This window comes from Neoarius graeffei, chromosome 2 (assembly GCF_027579695.1).
Source record: "Neoarius graeffei isolate fNeoGra1 chromosome 2, fNeoGra1.pri, whole genome shotgun sequence".
In the NCBI taxonomy this organism is placed as follows: Eukaryota; Metazoa; Chordata; class Actinopteri; order Siluriformes; family Ariidae; genus Neoarius; species Neoarius graeffei.
The window spans coordinates 100,415,960-100,437,717 of record NC_083570.1 but is presented as its reverse complement, the minus strand read 5'-3'; the positions used below and the strand labels follow the sequence as shown (position 1 = coordinate 100,437,717).

At 41.3% G+C, this 21,758-nt stretch overlaps 1 protein-coding gene across 1 annotated transcript in view; it reads left to right on the top strand.

Moving 5' to 3' along the window:
• Positions 1-21,758, top strand: part of atp10b (ATPase phospholipid transporting 10B) — a 119,603-nt gene that overhangs the window by 36,622 nt on the left and 61,223 nt on the right. Inside the window, exon 2 of the mRNA XM_060915285.1 lies at positions 8,486-8,690. Within this exon, the coding sequence (XP_060771268.1) occupies positions 8,486-8,690 (205 nt within the window). The remainder of the gene's footprint in view (positions 1-8,485; positions 8,691-21,758) is intronic.

Sequence of the window (21,758 nt, the reverse complement as noted above, 5' to 3'; positions counted from 1 at the left end):
TTCTTTGACACCATGCACCAGAAACAACACCATGACATTTATTATGCTGTGACTCTGCTGGGTGCCTGGTGGACAGTAGTTAACCAGCGCTTTCACTTTACATCATTAGAGTTACTATTGAATATTATCAGACATAAGAACTAATCGATATCGATCCATGGTAGTTTTAGTTTATTTCAAACTAAGGAAAGATGCTCATAATAGCTACTGATCTGTAGAATAATTAAGTTTAGATGACTGTACAGAGTAAGAAATCATTCAGGTTAAAAAGCATACAGTGCAAAGATACGTTGCCCGCTATGAAAAGAAAACAAATCAATATTTTAGATCAATATTTTACATAAGATGTGTTAGTAAATAATGCCACTTTATTTTTGAAAAAGCAAATTAAGAACTAAGAGACTGTGACTAAAGTCACGGTAATTTCCGCTAGCTGACCTTTGTCAATTTAAGGTCAAGGACAAAATAAAAAAAATAATAATAACTGATTGAAAAAATCATGAAAATTAAAAGAATTACAAGTGATTGAAAAAAATCCAGTTTTTCATGGATCATTCCAGATCAGTCATCCAGATCAGCACCAAAAGTCATAGTAATGTAATTCAGCCCAGAGGTATTCTTCTTTTGAAATTTGGTGATGATTGGTTCAAAACTGAGGGAGAAATAGCATCCGAAAAACGTTAGATGAAGAAGAAGAAAAAAGTACTAAGATCCTGAGTGAGAGTAACAATTTGTGTTACTGCTGCGAGCGCAAATTAATCAGCGCTGGAATAAAACCCATCTATCTTATGTAATTAACTGTGAGTTGGCCTAGTGGTTAGTGTGTCCGCCTCTCGATCGTGAGTTCTATTCGCGGTCAGGTCATACCAAAGACCATCATAAAAATGGTACCTACTGCCATCTGGCAAGGCATGCTGCAATACAGATGCAAGTGGGGAGTCAAACTCTTGCAGTTACCAGAGGACTAGCCCCCTCCCCTCTGCCCATTGTAACCCTAGCTATGTGAGAGGCTGAGAGCTATGGAGATCAGTGCTGCCATATGGTGCTGGAAGGACTTTAGACTTTTTTCTAGATCTTATGTAACTAATAATCCAAATTTTGTTGTCCGGTGGTCAAGTGTTTGAGATACATTGCCTTGCACTTATGATCAGGTTCCCTATGGTGGTACACGGACATCATACGGGCGTAAAAGCCATCAAATATCAGGTTGATGCATTACCATATTCTCTTAAGTATGGATCTCCACTATGACTAAACATCATGTTGGCACTCCTGATGTTTTTTTTTTAATGTGATTCAACTCATTTAACTCAGCAATTCACTCCATTCAAGAAACTGACCAAAACCACTTAATCTTATCGCTCCTTAACCTTTTCCTTAAAGCTGTTGTTCACTTCTTGTAAGTCTATTTGTGATTTTATAGGCCTGTACAAATTCTCTAAGCACTGGAGGAGCAAAACCATTCTGAAATCCTCAGAATTACTTTCGAGAATTTCATTAAATTTTCACAGATTAAGTCATATCTAGCTAAAACTTTTTTTTTTGTCTCAAAGGTTTATGACTTGTTTAAATGCTGTCTCAGTCAGTGTGCTTAAAAGACATACATATCTGTATACAACTGGTTTGACAATAAGTAATATAAGAAATATAGTACTAGATTATCTGACAATAAAGTGAGCTGGATGAGGAATGAGTGAAATAGCAGAACTCAGTGTGTATTTCCAGTTTTTTGTTTTTTTGTTTATTTTCCTGATATGATTCACATTAAAACTGAGGTTTCACATTCACATGGTTCAATTTTGGTGCCTCGGTTAGTCTCTCGAGATATTAGTGATGTTGCCAGTAATGTTGCAAAAGCTGATTTGCGTGCACATGCTGATGACACTCATCTATTTTTCTGTGATTTGTTTTTATCTCCATCTGAAGCAATCTCCAATCTGCAAAGATGATCTGAAAGAGTAGAAAAAAATCTCAACAATGATGCAAAATGATAAAAAATGAAATGGAATAAAAACAAGCCTTTTTTTTTTTAAATGCGGCATGGTGGTGTAGTGGTTAGCACTGTCACATCACAGCAAGAAGGTTCTGTGTTTAAGCCCAGTGGCTGACGGGGGCCTTTCTATATGGAGTTTGCATGTTCTCCCTGTGTTTGCATGGGTTTCCTCTGGGTGCTCCGGTTTCTCCCACAGTCCAAAGACATGCAGGTTAGGTTAACATGGGGCAGCCATGGGCTGAAGTGCCCTTGAGCAAGACACCTAACCCACAACTCAAGTCAAGTCAAGTCAACTTTATTGTCAAATATGCTATACATGCTCGACATACAGCACAGATGAAATTTCAGTCCTCTCTGATCCACGGTGCAAACAGGCAATGCAATAAATAAAAATAGAATAACTGAAATAAACAATATAAACAGTATAAACACTCTAGATAAGAAATGGACATAGACTAAACACTCACAGGTGTGTGTATATTTTATATATATAATACACATATACAGTGGCGCTTGAAAGTTTGTGAACCCTTTAGAATTTTCTATATTTCTGCATAAATATGACCTAAAACATCATCAGATTTTCAAACAAGTCCTAAAAGTAGATAAAGAGAACCCAGTTAAACAAATGAGACAAAAATATTATACTTGGTCATTTATTTATTGAGGAAAATGAACCAATATTACATATCTGTGAGTGGCAAAAGTATGTGAACCTCTAGAATTAGCAGTTAATTTGAAGGTGAAATTAGAGTCAGGTATTTTCAGTCAATGGGATGACAATCAGGTGTGAGTGGGCACCCTGTTTTATTTAAAGAACAGGGCTCTATCAAAGTCTGATCTTCACAACACATGTTTGTGGAAGTGTATCATGGCACGAACAAAGGAGATTTCTGAGGACCTCAGAAAAAACGTTGTTGATGCTCATCAGGCTGGAAAAGGTTACAAAACCATCTCTAAAGAGTTTGGACTCCACCAATCCACAGTCAGACAGATTGTGTACAAATGGAGGAAATTCAAGACCATTGTTACCCTCCCCAGGAGTGGTCGACCAACAAAGATCACTCCAAGAACAAGGCGTGTAATAGTTGGTGAGGTCACAAAGAACCCCAGGGTAACTTCTAAACAACTGAAGGCCTCTCTCGCATTGGCTAATGTTAATGTTCATGAGTCCATGCAGAACACTGAACAACAATGGTGTGCATGGCAGGGTTGCAAGGAGAAAGCCACTGCTCTCCAAAAAGAACATTGCTGCTTGTCTGAAGTTTGCTAAAGATCACATGGACAAGCCAGAAGGCTATTGGAAAAATGTTTTCTGGATGGATGAGACCAAAATAGAACTTTTGGGTTTAAATGAGAAGTGTTATGTTTGGAGAAAGAAAAACACTGCATTCCAGCATAAGAACCTTATCCCATCTGTGAAACATGGTGGTGGTAGTATCATGGTTTGGGCTTGTTTTGCTGCATCTGGGCCAGGACGGCTTGCCATCATTGATTGAACAGTGAATTCTGAATTATACCAGCGAATTCTAAAGGAAAATGTCAGGACATCTGTCCATGAACTGAATCTCAAGAGAAGGTGGGTCATGCAGCAAGACAACGACCCTCAGCACACAAGTAATTCTACCAAAGAATGGTTAAAGAAGAATAAAGTTAATGTTTTGGAATGGCCAAGTCAAAGTCCTGACCTTAATCCAATAAGAATGTTGTGGAAGGACCTTAAGCAAGCAGTTCATGTGAGGAAACCCACCAACGTCCCAGAGTTGAAGCTGTTCTGTACGGAGGAATGGGCTAAAATTCCTCCAAGCCGGTGTGCAGGACTGATCAACAGTTACTGGAAATGTTTAGTTGCAGTTATTGCTGCACAAGGGGGTCACACCAGATACTGAAAGCAAAGGTTCACATACTTTTGCCACTCACAGATACGTAATATTGGATCATTTTCCTCAATAAATAAATGACCAAGTATAATATTTTTGTCTGATTTGTTTAACTGGGTTCTCTTTATCTACTTTTAGGACTTGTGTGAAAATCTGATGATGTTTTAGGTCATATTCTTGCAGAAATATAGAAAATTCTAAAGGGTTCACAAACTTTCAAGCACCACTGTACAGTACATATATATATACACACACGCATACATACACCTACATATAAATTGGAGCAAAGGGACATAAAATAACAGTCAAGGGCACTTGAGGTATAGCAGGTAAACATGAAATAAGCAGTATAAACAATAAACTAATAGCTGTTAAGGTGAGGTAGTGCGGAATAGTGCAAATGAGTGAGGTAAAGTGAAATGTGCAGTCCCTGAGTTCAGTGTGCAAATGAATGTTGAGAGTATGTGTGTGTGTGTGTGTGTGTGTGTGTGTGTGTGTGTGTGTGTGTGTTGGGGGGGGGACTGTGAGGGTGACATGATGTCAGATGCTGAAGGGGGGGCAGGGGGGTGTACGGGCAGAATCTGTGGCAGGGGGCAGAGGGGGGAGGAGGGGCAGAACAGGGAGGGAGTTGAGCCTCCTGACCACCTGGTGAAAGAAACTGTCCTTGAGTCTGCTGGTTTTGGCCCGGAGACTCCGCAGTCTCCTCCCCGATGGCAGCAGGCTGAAGAGGCTGTGAGATGGGTGGGTGGGGTCACCTGCAATCCTGATGGCTTTTCGGGTGAGGCGGGAGTTATAGATATCCATAAGAGAAGGGAGAGAGACACCAATTATCCTCTCAGCTGCTCTCACGATGCGCTGCAGAGTCTTGCAGCAGGACACGGTGCAGGTGCCATACCACACGGTGATGCAGCTGGTCAGGATGCTCTCGATGGTGCCTCTGTAGAATGTGTGCATGATGGGGGCCGGGGCTCTTGCTCTCCTCAGTTTGCGGAGGAAGTACAGACGCTGTTGGACTTTTTTAGCCAGTGAAGCGGTGTTGTTGCTCCAGGACAGGTCTTCAGAGATGTGCACACCCAGAAACTTGGTGCTGGTCACCCTCTCCACTGCAGCACTGTCGATAGTTAGTGGAGCATGCTGGGTGTGCGCTCTCCTGAAGTCCACAACAATCTCCTTCATCTTCTCCACGTTCAGGCGGAGATTGTTGTCCTTGCACCACATGGCCAAGTGGCTCACCTCACTCCTGTAGATTGTCTCATCGCCATTGTTGATGAGACCCACCACAGTCGTGTCATCCGCAAACTTAATGAAGAGGTTGGAGCTGGATGTTGGTGTGCAGTCGTGGGTCAGCAGAGTGAAGAGGAGGGGGCTCAGCACACATTCTTGTGGGGCCCCCGTGTTCAATGTGATGGTGCTGGAGGAGTTGCTGCCGACCCATACAGCTTGTGGTCTCCCCGTCATGAAGTCCAGCAGCCAGTTGCACAGGGAGGTGTTGAGTCCCAGCTAGTCCAGTTTATGAATGAGCTGCTGAGGAATGATTGTGTTGAATGCTGAGCTAAAGTCTATGAACAGCATTCTGATGTACGAGTCTTTTGTCTCCAGGTGGGTGAGGGCTAAGTGGAGGGCAGTGGAGATGGTGTCATCAGTCGAACGGTTGGACTGATATGCAAACTGGAAAGGGTCCAGGGCGGGGGGGAGGGCAGACTTGATATGCTGCATGACTAGCCGCTCAAAGCACTTCATGAGGATGGGAGTGAGTGCGACCGGGCGGAAGTCATTGAAGCAGGATGGAGACGGCTTCTTCGGGACCGGGATGATGGTGATGGCTTTGAGGCATGTGGGAACAACAGCCTGGCTCAACGAGATGTTGAAGATGTCTGTAAAGACATCTGTGAGCTCCTCGGCACAGTCTCTCAGGACATGACCAGGAATGTTATCAGGACCCGGGGCTTTCCATGCATTTCTCATCTTGAGAGCTCTCCTCACGCTGTCTGGGGACAGTGTCAACACCTGGTCGCCGGAAGGTGGTGGGGTCTTCTGTGCCGTGGTGCTGTTGTCTGCCTCAAAGCGAGCGAAGAAGTCGTTCAACTGATTCAGCAGAGAGGTGGAGTTATCACAGGTCTGCGGCGAGGGCTTGTAGTCTATGATGGTCTGAATTCCCCACCACAGGTTCCTGGTGTCAACTGCTCCCTGGGTTTCTGTAGCATAGCTGCCCACTGGTCTGGATATTTGTGTGTGCTCATTGCTCACTTGTGTATGCATGTGTGTTCACCAGAGGTGGACAAAGTACCCAACTTCATTATTTAAGTCAAAGTACAGATCCCACTGGTCAAATGTTACTCCGATACAAGTGAAAGTTGTCCAGTCAAATTTTTACTTAAGTTAAAGTGCTTTTAAAAATACTTAAGTATTAAAAGTACATTTTCTGTCAATGCATTGTTGTATTATTACCACAATGCTTACAAAACCTAATGCCGTTACCAAAGACAGAAATGTGAATTCACAAGATGAATGCATGCTGTGCACCATGGTAGTTTAACGTTAAGCTAGCTAGTCAGTGAAGCTCCACCTGACATGCTAGCAAACTCTTTTCAAACTTGAAATCATATTGGGTAGCTAACGCTACTAGAAAACAAAGATTTCTACACTCTCTTATTTGGAAAGATTATGCTAAAACATATTTCTGAAAGGACTTCAGATAAGTTAACGTTATTCATGTTAGCATAACTCCATTTTTACATGCTAACTAACAGTGTCCAAGTTAACTAGCTATGTGTTAACGTTAGCCGTGGACAACGCTATGGCAACTTGGTGGGCAAATCCATAGAAAGTCATTTGACTAACCAGACTGCACAGCTATTGCAACGTTATCGCTAGCCCTAAAAGCACAGACAACTTCATTGCAAGCTTTCTCTTGGAACAAAATGTTTATATACCTCAATATGCTTCTGCAGGTTGGATGGTGAGTTTTTGTAGGCTGTGATGCGGTTCGTTTTCAGCAAACAAAGCAAACATTTAAAACAAAATGAATCTTTAACCGTTTCAGCAAACTGAAACATGGGTTCTAGGTATGGCCATGAGTGTGTGCATTCCCCATAAAAACCACCTCCTTTCATTCTGCCATCAACTGATCGAGTTCAAATAATACTGCTGAGAAATCACTGAACTTGATTTTATACAGTCTACGGACATGACGTGACCCTAGTGATTACTGATAGGCTGTTTCGGTGTCACTGCAAAAAAAAAAAAAATCTTGTTTTAGAAAAGAAAAGAAAAAAAAACATCCACTTTCAAAGCTGCTTCATAGTAACGAGGACCTTGATAGAAATGTAGTGGAGTGAAAAGTACGATATCTCATCTCATTATCTCTAGCCGCTTTATCCTGTTCTACAGGGTCGCAGGCAAGCTGGAGCCTATCCCAGCTGACTACGGGCGAGAGGCGGGGTACACCCTGGACAAGTCGCCAGGTCATCACAGGGCTGACACATAGACACAGACAACCATTCACACCTACGGTCAATTTAGAGTCACCAGTTAACCTAACCTGCATGTCTTTGGACTGTGGGGGAAACCGGAGCACCCGGAGGAAACCCACGCGGACACAGGGAGAACATACAAACTCCACACAGAAAGGCCCTCGCCAGCCACGGGGCTCGAACCCGGACCTTCTTGCTGTGAGGCGACAGCACTAACCACTACACCACCGTGCCGCCATATATATATATAAATATATATATATATAAATTCATTATATATAAGTAACTGTATTTATATGTTAATATTTGCAGAACTAAACCTTGTTTTTAAAATAGTTTGCTGTCGTAGTTTTCACTTCAACATTAACTTGTTGAAAACTTGTTGAATGTTATTTGTCATCATTACTCTGATGCCTTCTTGGTCAAGGCTCATTTGAGAAAGAAATGTGTGTCCCGATGTGTAAAACAAAGATTAAATAAAAAATTTAAAAAAAAAAAGGAACAGCCATGACATGCATAAATAAATTTGATGCCTGTAGTCATATTTGTATTCATTTGTATCTCGGGGAATATATATATATATATATATATATTTTTTTAATATAATATATAAAGATATTATATAGCTTTCTGTGCGGAGTTTGCATGTTCTCCCCGTGTCCGCATGGGTTTCCTCCGGGTGCTCCGGTTTCCCCCACAGTCCAAAGACATGCAGGTTAGGTTAACTGGTGACTCTAAATTGACCGTAGGTGTGAATGTGAGTGTGAATGGTTGTCTGTGTCTATGTGTCAGCCCTGTGATGACCTGGCGACTTGTCCAGGGTGTACCCCGCCTTTCACCCGTAGTCAGCTGGGATAGGCTCCAGCTTGCCTGCAACCCTGTAGAACAGGATAAAGCAGCTAGAGATAATGAGATGAAATGAGATGATATTTTGGGGTGTGTGTGTGGGCTGAAGGGTGTGGGGGAGAGTTTAACATTAAGATGTAAACAAGATTAAAAACAACTTTATGGTTGAATAAAAGCATATTTATTTCAAATATAATTTGTCCCTCTATCCAAGCATACAGTTTAATCCAGAGCAGGTTTATGCACGATGGGGCTCTAGGCCACTAGCTGAGTGTCTGTCTGTCTTTTTCCAGGAGCCAGCGAGGCTTTGTGGAGAAAAGATGGAAGGATGTACGGGTGGGGGATTTTGTCCAAGTGCTCTCCAATGAGATCATCCCAGCAGACATCTTGCTCCTGGACACGTCCAACCCTAATGGAGTGTGCTACATGGAGACAGCCAACCTGGATGGCGAGACCAACCTCAAACAAAGGAAAGTGGTGCCTGGTTTCTCCACACAGGTGAGGATCCTGTTGTAAATCTAAAAGCTTCAAAACTTCCCTTACAAAAAAGAAGTTTATTCAAGTGTGCTTCTAGTATACTTATTTTAAACTAAAAATAAGAGTGTATGCTTTCAGTTTACTTTTTATTTACTTATCAGAGATATACTTAATAAAGTTATACACAAGTAAACTTGGCTTATACTGAGAAGTATATAGAAATGTCAAAATATATTAAGCTTATACTTAAACTTTTGATCACGATATACTTAACAAAAGTGTAATAAAGTATTAAAATATTTGTGCCTTATGTTTAAGTATACTTGCCCTGTAGTTGTGCTTCAGCATTGTTGACTCTTAGGTATGTCTGTGGTTCCACATAAGGATTTTTTTTAATTATTATTATTTCTTCTGAGTGGGATAATTAATTTTTTTTATTTGTTTCTTTTTTTTTCGCATTTAGATGTCAATTTCAGTTGTCATTGCCATGTTTTTATACTTTGGCATTTAATACAATGTTGCTTTAAATTTTGATTTTTAAAGAAAATGAATATGTTCTTAATCCTGAGTATCTGTTGTTATTTTGTGAATTCTTACCTTTATAACTTCATTGTAACTTAAGGTACAAAACACTTAAGTTGTCTACTGGTAGTATGCATGAGGTAAGGGTTAGGGCTAGAAAACTAATAGTGTACCTAGAAGGGTAATTGCAGTATACTTCAAAACTAAAAAGTGGACTAGATGTATATAACCAGTAACGAATAGTATATTTCCAATATGCTATAAAGTATACGGCGGCACGGTGGTATAGTGGTTAGCGCTGTCGCCTCACAGCAAGAAGGTCCTGGGTTCGAGCCCCGGGGCCGGCGAGGGCCTTTCTGTGTGGAGTTTGCATGTTCTCCCCGTGTCCGCGTGGGTTTCCTCCGGGTGCTCCGGTTTCCCCCACAGTCCAAAGACATGCAGGTTAGGTTAACTGGTGACTCTAAATTGAGCGTAGGTGTGAATGTGAGTGTGAATGGTTGTCTGTGTCTATGTGTCAGCCCTGTGATGACCTGGCGACTTGTCCAGGGTGTACCCCGCCTTTCGCCCGTAGTCAGCTGGGATAGGCTCCAGCTTGCCTGCGACCCTGTAGAAGGATAAAGCGGCTAGAGATGATGAGATAAAGTATACTTTTATAAACTAAAAAGTGGACTAGAGGTGTGTAACGAGTAAACCAATAGTATATTTCCAGTATACTACGTACAAAGTATACTTTAGTAAACTAAAAAGTGGACTAGAAGTATAAAACAAGTAAACTCATAGTATATTTCCAGTATACTATGAAGTATGCTTTTGTAAACTAAAGAGTGGACTACAAGTATAGAACTAGTAAACTATTAGTATACAAGTTTACTTGTGGTATACTTGCAGCACAAAATAAAAAATACTAGTTGTATACTCAGAGTTTACTTTTCTTAGACTTAAAGTATTCTTTTTATAAACTAAAAGTGGGCCAATTTAGTCCCAAGAAGTATTAGATTAGTTTACTTACAAATATACTCTAAGTACATTGATATCAGTATACTTGGTACACAAAAGTATACTTTACTTAAGTACAGTGGCATACAAAAGTTTGGGCACCCTTGCTGAAAATGTCTGTTACTGTGAATAGTTAAGTGAGCAGAAGATGAACTGATCACCAAAAGGCATAAGGGTAAAGACGAGACGTTTCTTTAATATTTTCCACAAGATTACATTTTTATTTCCATCATTTACAGGCGTAAAATACCAAAAAATGAAAAGGACCTGAAGCAAAAGTTTGGGCACCTGCCATGGTCAGTACTTAGTAACACCCACTTTGGCAAGTATCACAGCTTGTAAACACTTTGTAGCCGGCTAATAAACTTTCAGTTCTTACCTGGGGGATTTTCGCACATTCGTCCTTGCAAAAGGCTTCCAGTTGTACAAGATTCTTGGGCTGTCTTGCATGCACTGCTCTTTTGAGATCTATCCACAGATTTTCAATGATGTTTAGGCCAGGGGACTGTGAGGGCTGGGGCAAAACCTTCAGCTTGTGTCTCTTGAGGTATTCCATTGTAGATTTTGAGGTGTGTTTTGGATCATCATCTTATTAACTTCAAGTTTTTTACAGATGGTGTGATGTTTGCTTCCAGAATTTGCTGGTATTTATTCAAATCCATGCTTCCCTTGACCAATAAAATGTGCCCTGTGCCACTGGCTGCAACACAACCCCAAAGCATGATCGATCCACACCCATGCTTCAGAGTTGGAAAGGTGTTCTTTTCCTGGAATTTGGCACCCTTTTTTCTCCAAACATACCTTTACACATTGTGGCCAAAAAGTTCTATTTTGATTTCATCAGTCCACAGGATTTGTTTCCAAAATGCATCAGGCTTATTTAGATGTTCATTTGCAAACTTCAGATGCTGAATTTTGTGGCTAGAACCCAGGAAAGGTTTTCTTCTGATGACTCTCCCATGAAGGTCATATTTGTTCAGGTGTCACTGCATAGTAGAACAGTGCACCACCACTCCAGGGTCTGCTAAATCTTTCTGAAGGTCTTTTGCAGTCAAACAGGGGTTTTTATTTGCCTTTCTAGCAATCCAATGAGCAGTTCTTTCAGAAAGTTTTCTTCATCTTCCAGACCTCACCTTGATCTCCACTGTTTCTGTGAACTGCCATTTCTTAATAACATTACGATCTGAGGAAACAGCTACCTGAAAACACTTTGCTATGTTCTTGTAGCCTTCTCCTGCTTTGTGAGCATCAATTATTTTATTATTCAGAATGTGAGGGAGCTGCTTAGAGGAGCCCAAGGCTGTCGATTTTAGGGACAAGTTTGAGGAGTCAAAGAATTTATACAGCTTTGAAATCTGCATCATCTGACCTTTCCTAATGAAGAATTTGAACAAGCCACAGCTCAATAAGCTAATTAAGGTCTGGAACCTTGGTAAAAGTTACCTGAGAACTCAAATGTATTGGGGTGCCCAAACTTTCGCATGGTGTTCCTTTTCTTTTTTCACTCTCCAATTGTACAAAACGAAAATAATACACACATCCTGCATAAAACACTGAAAAGAAATGACTTGTCTTTACCTTTATGCCTTTTGGTGATCAGTTCATCTTCTGCTCACTTAATTATTCACAGTAACAGACATTTTCAGCAAGGGTGCCCAAACTTTTGCATGCTACTGTATACTTAATAAAATGTACTTGAAGTATGCTTCTTTTTGATAAGGGTTTGCAGGGCAACAAACATCGTTTATGTGCTCACAAAATGGCTTCACTTCTCAAATGTTCTCAAATGTTCAAAATATTACCTAAAACTAAAATGCCTTTTTAGTGGAGAACTTCCATGGTCTAAGGGTATAAACAGAACCTAATTTTCTACCTGAGGAACATTTACTGCCATTGATGTTTATTTTAGCTCTATTAATAACCTCCCAGCTTATTACTATACTATTTACTGTAAAGCATCATAACTCGGTAATTAATAGAAGTTATTTAGATATGACAGATATGCAATTATGAGATTAATGAATTTAAGCCTGAACATGGACAGGTCCTGCAAGTTTAAAGGAAAAGGCAACTTTTGTACAAAATCACCACAAATAGATAGATAAATATATAAAGTAATCGATCATGGAATTTATAGAGAAAGAACAGACCGCATAACAGTATCTTTTAACTTTTAATAATATGGGCTTGCGCTGAGCTCAGCGAAGATGCGTTCCGCCATATTGATCTACTGCGTGACGTCATGCGGCCCACCACTGAAAAGAACTCTTCAGTGCTTCATGGTAATAAGGTAAAAAACCAGTACAATTGCTTCTTCAAAGTTTCACCAAATGGTTTTATTTATGCAACTTAAAGCTCATAATACTGTATAACTTTGGTTGAGTAAAAACACGGAGCAAAAACATGGCTGAATCCTGAATGACTCCTATTTGGATTTGTCCTACCAAGCCTACTGCGCATGCATGAAGCGGCTCGGCTCGGTTTTCCCTTTCGGGCGCTCTCGTTTTCTGTTAGAATTTGGGAAAGAAAAAAAAATATATTATTTACCAGCTTACCGGGTCCATGAACATAAATCTGACAGCTGACAAGGTCGGGATATAAACGAATCGAATACAAGTCACCCGCCGGGACTCCTAATCACAGTGATCTGCTTGTAAACACTGTTTTGATGGGCCCAGTGACGTCACAGATCAGAAGGAGGCGCATTAACGAAAGATTCTGATTGGTTTATAGTTGCCCACAATCTCAAAATGGCTGCCTCCTCCAACTTCGACTCCTCTGTGTCAATTCATGATTTCAAAGTTAAAAATATTTTTTCATGTTCGATATATAATGGAAATAAATAACGGAATTGATTACGTATATGTTTTTCTCCTATTACACACCTGGTTTTGTACAAAAGTTGCCTTTTCCTTTAAGTGGTTAATCAAAGACTCAACGTTTGTAGTCTGAAAGCCTGCGAGTATATTGTTGATATTTAATTTCATTCACTTTATGGCCAAATGTTTGTGGACACCTGACAATCACACCCATATGTGGTTCGTCCTTAAACTGTGGCCACAAATTTGGTTGTATGGGATGCCTTTGTATGGTGCAGCATTACAATTTCGCTTCACTGGAACTAATGCCGCTTTTCCACTACAAACGCGGCTGAGCCGTGCCGTGCTGAGTCGAGCTGAGCGGGGCTGTTGGAGTTGCATTTCGACTACAACCGCACTGAACCGTGCTGGCTGGAAGTGGGTGGACACATTGGGTGGAGTTAGCGAAAGTGGGTGGACGTCACGTGATGTCGTTAAGCAGCGCAAACAGTGACATCAGTGACAGTGGCGGAACAAGTCAGAGCCGGGCCGGGGGCGGGGCAAATGACCGGGCCCTTTATTAAAGCTTATCATAACATCATTTTAGGCTACAAAATGTCCGCAACTGCGGTGTTTACCAATTTCAACACTACCGGGTGCAACTATGTTATTTAGTACATCAAGTCCTTCAAACGAACATGTAACTCAGAAACAAAAAACATTAGGATACTGTACATGGCTCATAATAAAACATCAATAGCCTATACTGTGCACATTATTTGAAGGGCATAAGAATGAGCGCTCAGAGGTTGCAACGGTGACAGGAAGAGTCCGAAATAAAAGGAGGGCGGTGCAAACCTCACTGAATGCACTGTGTTTACCAATTTCAACACTACGGGGTGCAACTATGTTATTTTGTACATTAAGTCCTTCAAACGAACATGTAACTCAGAAACAAAAAAACATTAGGCGACATACTGTACATGGCTCATAATAAAACATCAATAGCCTACTGCGCGCATTATTTGAAGGGCATACGACGAGCCTTGCGCTCCGCGAACTCATCCACGATGCTCTGTATGTCACTGATTCAGTGAGCTTTTTTTTTTTAAAGATATTTTTTTGGGCTTTTTGCACCTTTATTGGATAGGACAGTGTAGAGACAGGAAATGAGCGGGAGAGAGAGACGGGAAGGGATCGGGAAATGACCTCGGGCCGGAATCGAACCCGGGTCGCCCGCATTCATGGTATGGCGCCTTAACCACCTGAGCCACGACGCCCCCTCAGTGAGCTTTTAAGCGGTAGTCTCACGACCCGGATAGTAAACAATAAACATGGAGGACATGGAGTCGTTAGTGTTGCTGGTCTTGGTGCTGTGGCGGACAGATACTGGCAAGAGCGTATAGATGAGGCGAGGCGCATAAGGCTTCAGAAATTCTCGTAATTCGTAATTCTTCTTCTTCCGGGTTTGCGGTGTTTACAGATCCCAGCGCGCTCGCGGGGCGTGTGTGGGCATGTGAGGACACGCCTCCTCACCAATCAGTGCACAGGGGAGTGTCTCCTCACGCCCCCAACCTCACTCGGCACGGTTTGGCTCGCTTCAGCCCCACTCCAAAACGGTGCGAGTTTTAGGGGCTAAGCAGGGCTGAAACGAGCTGAGTCGTGCTGGTTTTTGGTAGTCGAAACGCGAGCCGTGTCGGGCTGAAGTGAGCTGAAGCGAGCTGAAGTGAGCTGAAAAAGGGTAGTGGAAAAGGGCCATAAGAGGCTCAAACGTGTTCCAGCATGACAGTGCTCCTAAGCTCAAAGCGAGCGCCATGAAGACATGGTTTGCCAAGGTCGGAGTGGAAGAACTTGAGTGTCCTGCACAGAGCTCTGATTGGTCTCAACCCCATTGAACACCCAAACCTCAGTGCAGTGCCTGATCTCACTAATGCTCCTGTGGCTAAATGATCAGAATGGGTGTTACGACCTGGCTCAAGACCGTAACAAAAGAGTAGGACACACATCTTTAAAGCTAGATGGCCTTTCGGTTTCATAAAATCGGTGAAATTTAGTTCCCTCTGAAATTTAGTCATTGTGATACATGTTTATTTTTGTAATATCTCAAAAAATATCAGGCCATTCTGTTCTGTGGCTGGGAAATTATTTAATTTGAAGGGATTCCCAAGCAAATAATGCGCATGAAATCGCTCGCTTTGCACAGTCAAGCAGACAGAGAAAGTCCGTGTGTGTCCGTGTGTGTGTGTGCATGCGCAGATTTACCTTTGACCATGCACTGACAGTTACATCATTCTGTCGCTAAACGAACAGCTGATTACACCGAGGTGCTCGCTGACCGCCGATATTTATTAGTTTGATATTTCCTGCATTTCCTTTTGTTCGTATATAACCTAACGTCTTTTCTTCTCACTTTCCGTTACTGAAGTCAGTCTTTCACGTTTCATTCGCACACTCACATCCTCTATTTTTCTCTCCTGTTTCAAATTTGTATCCCACAATGCCTTGCGCGAACGGGGAAAGCCCACCACGTCATGCATGATGTAGTAGCTTGTATTGGGTCATGGTGAAGCAGGAAAAAATAGTGGAGATTTAGAGCCATGTGGCTCTAAATTCATTAATTGTTCTATTTTTTCATCTCATCTCATTATCTGTAGCTGCTTTATCCTGTTCTACAGGGTCGCAGGCAAGCTGGAGCCTATCCCAGCTGACTACGGGCGAAAGGCAGGGTACACCCTGGAAAAGTCGCCAGGTCATCACAGGGCTGACACATAGACACAGACAACCATTCACACTCACATTCACACCTACGCTCAATTTAGAGTTACCAATTAACCTAACCTGCATGTCTTTGGACTGTGGGGGAAACCGGAGCACCCGGAGGAAACCCACGCGGACACGGGGAAAACATGCAAACTCAGCACAGAAAGGCCCTCGCCGGCCACGGGGCTCAAACCCGGACCTTCTTGCTGTGAGGCAACAGCGCTAACCACTACACCACCGTGCCACCCCTGTTCTATTTTTTAAAAAACAAATAAAATTGGAAGTCTGTGATTCGAATTCAGTAGCTTTTGGTCCACTAAACAAAAATAATTGGGTGTCGGGAAAATTCTTTTTATGACCTACACTTGGAAAATCTGAAAGGCGGTCTAGCTTTAAATGAGAAAACTCAAGGATTTATTGGGAAAAAAATGTAAACTGAAGAAAGAGTTAAAGGCAAACAAAATAATGCAAAAAACAAACCCATAAACCAAGAAGGCCCAAAAAGGACAGCTGCTGCTGCCGCTGCCACCAGTCAGTCAGTCCCTCCCTTCCTTTCTTTCTCTCTCTCTCTTGCTCTCTTTTTCTGGTATCTGTCAAACTGATCTTATATAATGGCTGGACCAGGTGAGACAGGCTTCAGGTGAGCAGGTGGGAGTAGTCAACACAAAACAGGAAAACCAAACAAGCCCAGAGATCGTTACATGGGACTGTAATTTATTATAATAACAGCAAAGCGGGCGTAATTGTCTACACACACACACACACACACACACGGTGAATTTCCACTCATCTTCTTATGACAAGACACACCTGTTAATTGAAAAGCATTCCAGGTGACTACCTCATGAAGCTGGTTAAGATAATGGCAATAGTGTGCAAAGAGTCATCAAGGTAAACACTGGATACTTTGACTAATCTAAAGTCTCATCTCATCTCATTATCTCTAGCCGCTTTATCCTGTTCTACAGGGTCGCAGGCAAGCTGGAGCCTATCCCAGCTGACTACGGGCGAAAGGCGGGGTACACCCTGGACAAGTCACCAGGTCATCACAGGGCTGACACATAGACACAGACAACCATTCACACTCACATTCACACCTACGGTCAATTTAGAGTCACCAGTTAACCTAACCTGCATGTCTTTGGACTGTGGGGGAAACCGGAGCACCCGGAGGAAACCCACGTGGACACGGGGAGAACATGCAAACTCCACACAGAAAGGCCCTCGCCGGCCACGGGGCTCGAACCCGGACCTTCTTGCTGTGAGGCGACAAGGCTACTGGGTTTTGGTGTAAAATGAAGAAGCGAGTGTGACAGTCAAAGTGTCCAGAAGAACCGTGGCTGGTTCTGTAAGATGCTCAGTAAAACCTACAGCTCAGTTCCTTATAAAACTGCACTCATTATACCTCAGACTACTATTTTTTTAAAGCAAAGGTTCGTCTCACACCAAATATTGACTTTGTTTCATTTATCCCTCAAGCGACCGAGTGGGGTCATTTATGACCCCGGGGATATAATTTTGTGTGCAGTTTTTATACATTTGATCCGAAAAATATTTCCTACCATGAATTTGTCAGTTAACTAGTCCTACAGCCAGAGGGGGACAAAGTACCCAACTTCATTACTTAAGTCAAAGTACAGATCCCACTGGTCAAATGTTACTCCGATACAAGTGAAAGTTGCCCAGTCAAATTTTTACTTAAGTTAAAGTATTGAAGTACTTGCTTTTAAAAATACTTCAGTATTAAAAGTACATTTTCTGTCAACGCATTGTTGTATTATTGCCACAACGCTTACAAAACCTAATGCTGTTACCAAAGACAGAAATGTGAATTCACAAAATGAACGCATGCTGTGCATCATGGTGGTTTAACGTTAAGCTAGCTAGTCAGTGAAGCGCCACCTGAAAGCTAGCAAACGCTTTTCAAACTCAAAATCATATTGGGTAGCTAACGCTACTAGAAAAGAAAGATTTCTACATTCTGTTTATTTGGCAAGATTATGGTGAAACATATTTCTGAAAGGACTTCAGAGGAGTTAACGTTATTCATGTTAGCGTAACTCTGTTTTTACATGCTAACTAACAGTGCCCAAGTTAACTAGCTATGTGTTAATGTTAGCCGTGGACAAGACTACGGCAACTTGGTGGGCAAATCCATAGAAAGTCATTTGACTAACCAGACTGCATAGCTACATTTGCAACATTATTGCTAGCTCTAAAAGCACAGACAACTTCATTGCAAGCTTTCTCTTGGAACAAAATGTTTATATACCTCAATATGCTTCTGCAGGTTGGATGGTGAGTTTTTGTAGGCCGTGATGTGGTTCGTTTTCAGCAAACAAAGCAAACATTTAAAACCAAATGAATCTTTAATCCTTTCAGAAAACTGAAACATGGGTTCTATGTATGGCCATGGGTGCATTTGCATTCCCCATAAGAACCGGCTCCTTCCATTCTGCCATCAACTGATCGTGTTCAAACAATGCTACTGAGAAATCACTGAACTTGATTTTACAGTCTATGGACGTGACGTGACCCTAGTGATTACTGATAGACTGTCTCAGTGTCACCTGCGAAAAAACCATCACGTTTTAGAAAAGAAAAGAAAAAACATCCACTTTTAAAGCTGCTTCATAGTAACGAGGACCTTGATAGAAATGTAGTGGAGTGAAAAGTATGATATTTGTCTTTTAAATGTAGTGAAGTTAAAGTCATAAGTTTCCCCCCAAAAAAATACTCAAGTAAAGTATAGATACTCTAAAAGTGTACTGTACTTAAGTACAGTACTCAAGTAAATGTACTTTGTTACTGTCCACCTCTGCCTACATAGGTTCATAGGTTTTTGCAGGGATCGGCTGAATGGTGTGGCAAGAGTAACGAAAGGTTGTGCGAGGTCATTTATGACCTCGGAAAGAAGCATAGGATTTCTTGCAGTAATTCCTTATCAAATTTTGTTTTAACCAACTACTTACATGTACGTTGTATACTATTGTTGTAGTGAACTATGGCAAGTAGACCAAGAATAGCTGGATTTACAGCTGCAGAAGCATTGAGACAGATACTTGAAGCCCATAGTGATGCTTGGAGATGATTAATTTTAGTATTAGCATATCCGCTAGAAATAGCATGTTAGCTAGTATTAGCATATTAGTTAGTCACTAGTTTTGATGTTACAGAGATCCCATCAACACTGCAATGGATGTTTTTGCTCACACTTTTCATGATACATTTTCAGTCAGTGTTGTTGAATTAAGTAAATGTTCCAGTAAGACACAACAAATACTGTCTAGATTACGTTATATTTTTCTTATGCTGTGTCTCTTTACCTTCTTTCTGCATTAAAATTTGTTGTAAACCATACCTATCTACATTTATATATATTTTTTATAGTATCTGCCTTGAACACAGGAAGTGGTACAGTTGTGGTCAGAAGTTTACATACAGTGACATGAATGTCATCTTGGCTATGAATGTCATGGCAATATTTGGGCTTTCAGTCATTTCTTTCAACTGTTCTTTTTCTGTGGCATTCTGTGGCAGAATGATTGTACAGTATACAGCTTTAATTAAAAAAAACACTAAAATTTGGTGGACAAGTTTTAATTTTCTTTGGGTTTTCTGAAATCAACACAGGGTCAAAAATATACATACAGCGCACCTAATATTTGGGTAAAACATCTCTTCACAAAATTCACCTTTGACCAAATGTTTTTGTTTACCATGAACAAGCTTCTGGCAGAATTCTGGTTGGATATTTCACGACTCTTCATGGTAGAATTGATAGAGTTCAATTAAATTTGTTTTTTTTTTCTTGGCATGGACTTGACTTATAATCACGGTCCATATATTTTCAATAGGGTTGAAGTCGGGACTTGTTTTAAGCTTAATGTTAGCCTGCTTTATCCTCCACAACCAGCTCTGATGCATGTTTGGGTTCATTGTCCTGTTGTAACTCCCAAGTCCCAAGTCGTGTTCAAGTTTCTGATGGTTTATGCTGAAGAATTCTGAGATAGTCCTTCTTCATTATTCCATCCACTTTGTGCAATGAACCAGTTCCACTGGCAGCAAAACAGCCCCAGAGCATGATGATCCTACCACCACCACCAGCTGGTACAGTGTTCCTCTGTACATGGTGGTCATTGTGGCCAAACAACTCAATCTTTGTCTCATCTACCCATGCAGCTATCCTCCAGAAGGCTTTTTCTTTGTCCATGCGGTCAGTTTCAAATTTTAGTTAAGCCTGAAGGTGTCAATTTTGGAGCAGGGGGTTATTTCTTGGATAGCAGCCTCTTAGTCCATGGTGATCTGAACTGTAGACAGTGATCCATCAGCTTCCAGTTCATGGCAGGGCTGTGCCATGGTGGTTCCCAGGTTGTTCCTGACCATCCAAACCAATTTCCTTTCAGCTGAGGGTGACAGTTTGGGTTTTCTTGAAGCAAAGTGGCTTGGCAAAGTGACTACGCCTCACAATAACTTGGATACAATTGTTTGAACTGATCTTGGAATTTGCAGTTGTTTAGAAATGGCTCCAAGAGACATTCCGGAGTTGTGTATATCTACGATCCTCTTTCTCAGATCTGCACTGAGCTCCTTGGACTTTCCCATTTTACTGTGTGTTGGTCAATCCAATGAGTGCTGAAAACAAACCCTTTTTATGAAGGCATAGAGAAGCTACCAGCTGTAGTCAATTATGATCACTAACAGGAAGTTAAGAGACCTCAGCCTTGGCAAAATAAAAGATATTTTGGAAGTTTCAGCACCTCTGAATTAATAATGTAAGTGAGCATATGTATATTTTTGACCTTGTATGTATAATTTTGACCCTGTGTTGATTTCAGAAAACCCAAAGAAAATTAAAACTTGTGCACTAAATTCTACTGGGTTTTTTTTTTTTATTAAAGATGTATGCTGTACATTCTGCCACAGAAAAAGAACAGTTGAAAGAAATGACTGAAAGGCCAAATATTGCCATGACATTCATATCCAAGTTGGCATTCATGTCAGTGTATGCAAACTTCTGACCACAACTGTATGTATATGTAAAACCAAAAGAAAGTAACTAGTTATACAGATTCATGTACTGAATATAGCGGGGTCATAAATGACCCCACCCGGTCATATTAGTCACTAAAATAGCTTGGTCACTTGAAGGTTATTATGGCTTACTGCTTACTATTTATAGTATTTTTAATGTTGAACCATTTAATTTCGTTATTTTTTAAGCCATTTTTAGTCTACAGCATTTCTTTACATGTTCCTAAGACTTGCACCATACTGTATCTCATCTCATCTCATTATCTCTAGCCGCTTTATCCTTCTACAGGGTCGCAGGCAAGCTGGAGCCTATCCCAGCTGACTATGGGCGAAAGGCGGGGTACACCCTGGACAAGTCGCCAGGTCATCACAGGGCTGACACATAGACACAGACAACCATTCACACTCACATTCACACCTACGGTCAATTTAGAGTCACCAGTTAACCTAACCTGCATGTCTTTGGACTGTGGGGGAAACCGGAGCACCCGGAGGAAACCCACGCGGACACGGGGAGAACATGCAAACTCCGCACAGAAAGGCCCTCGCCGGCCCCGGGGCTCGAACCCAGGACCTTCTTGCTGTGAGGTGACAGCGCTAACCACTACACCACCGTGCCGCCACCATACTGTATGTTTATAATAATATTTTCATACTACTGATAGTCTAGTGTTAGAAACAGAAGCTGAATCATCACAATCTGGGATCACTTGTCTTCCTCAGGTGGAGTTCTTATCACAAAAATATTCGCACACACCTAATCACGCAGCGGTGTTCAGCCTGTAAGAGAGGTATTGGAGCATAAGGTTTTAGGTTTTAGAGATCAGTTTGATAGTGTGATGATGACACTGTGATAACAATAATTATACATCTTGACCAAAGTGCAACTTCAGACACTAGTGATGTCATAATAAAGTGCATGGAAAATCACAGTATATTCCAGTACAGATCTAAATTTGTTTTGTACAGATACCATTCT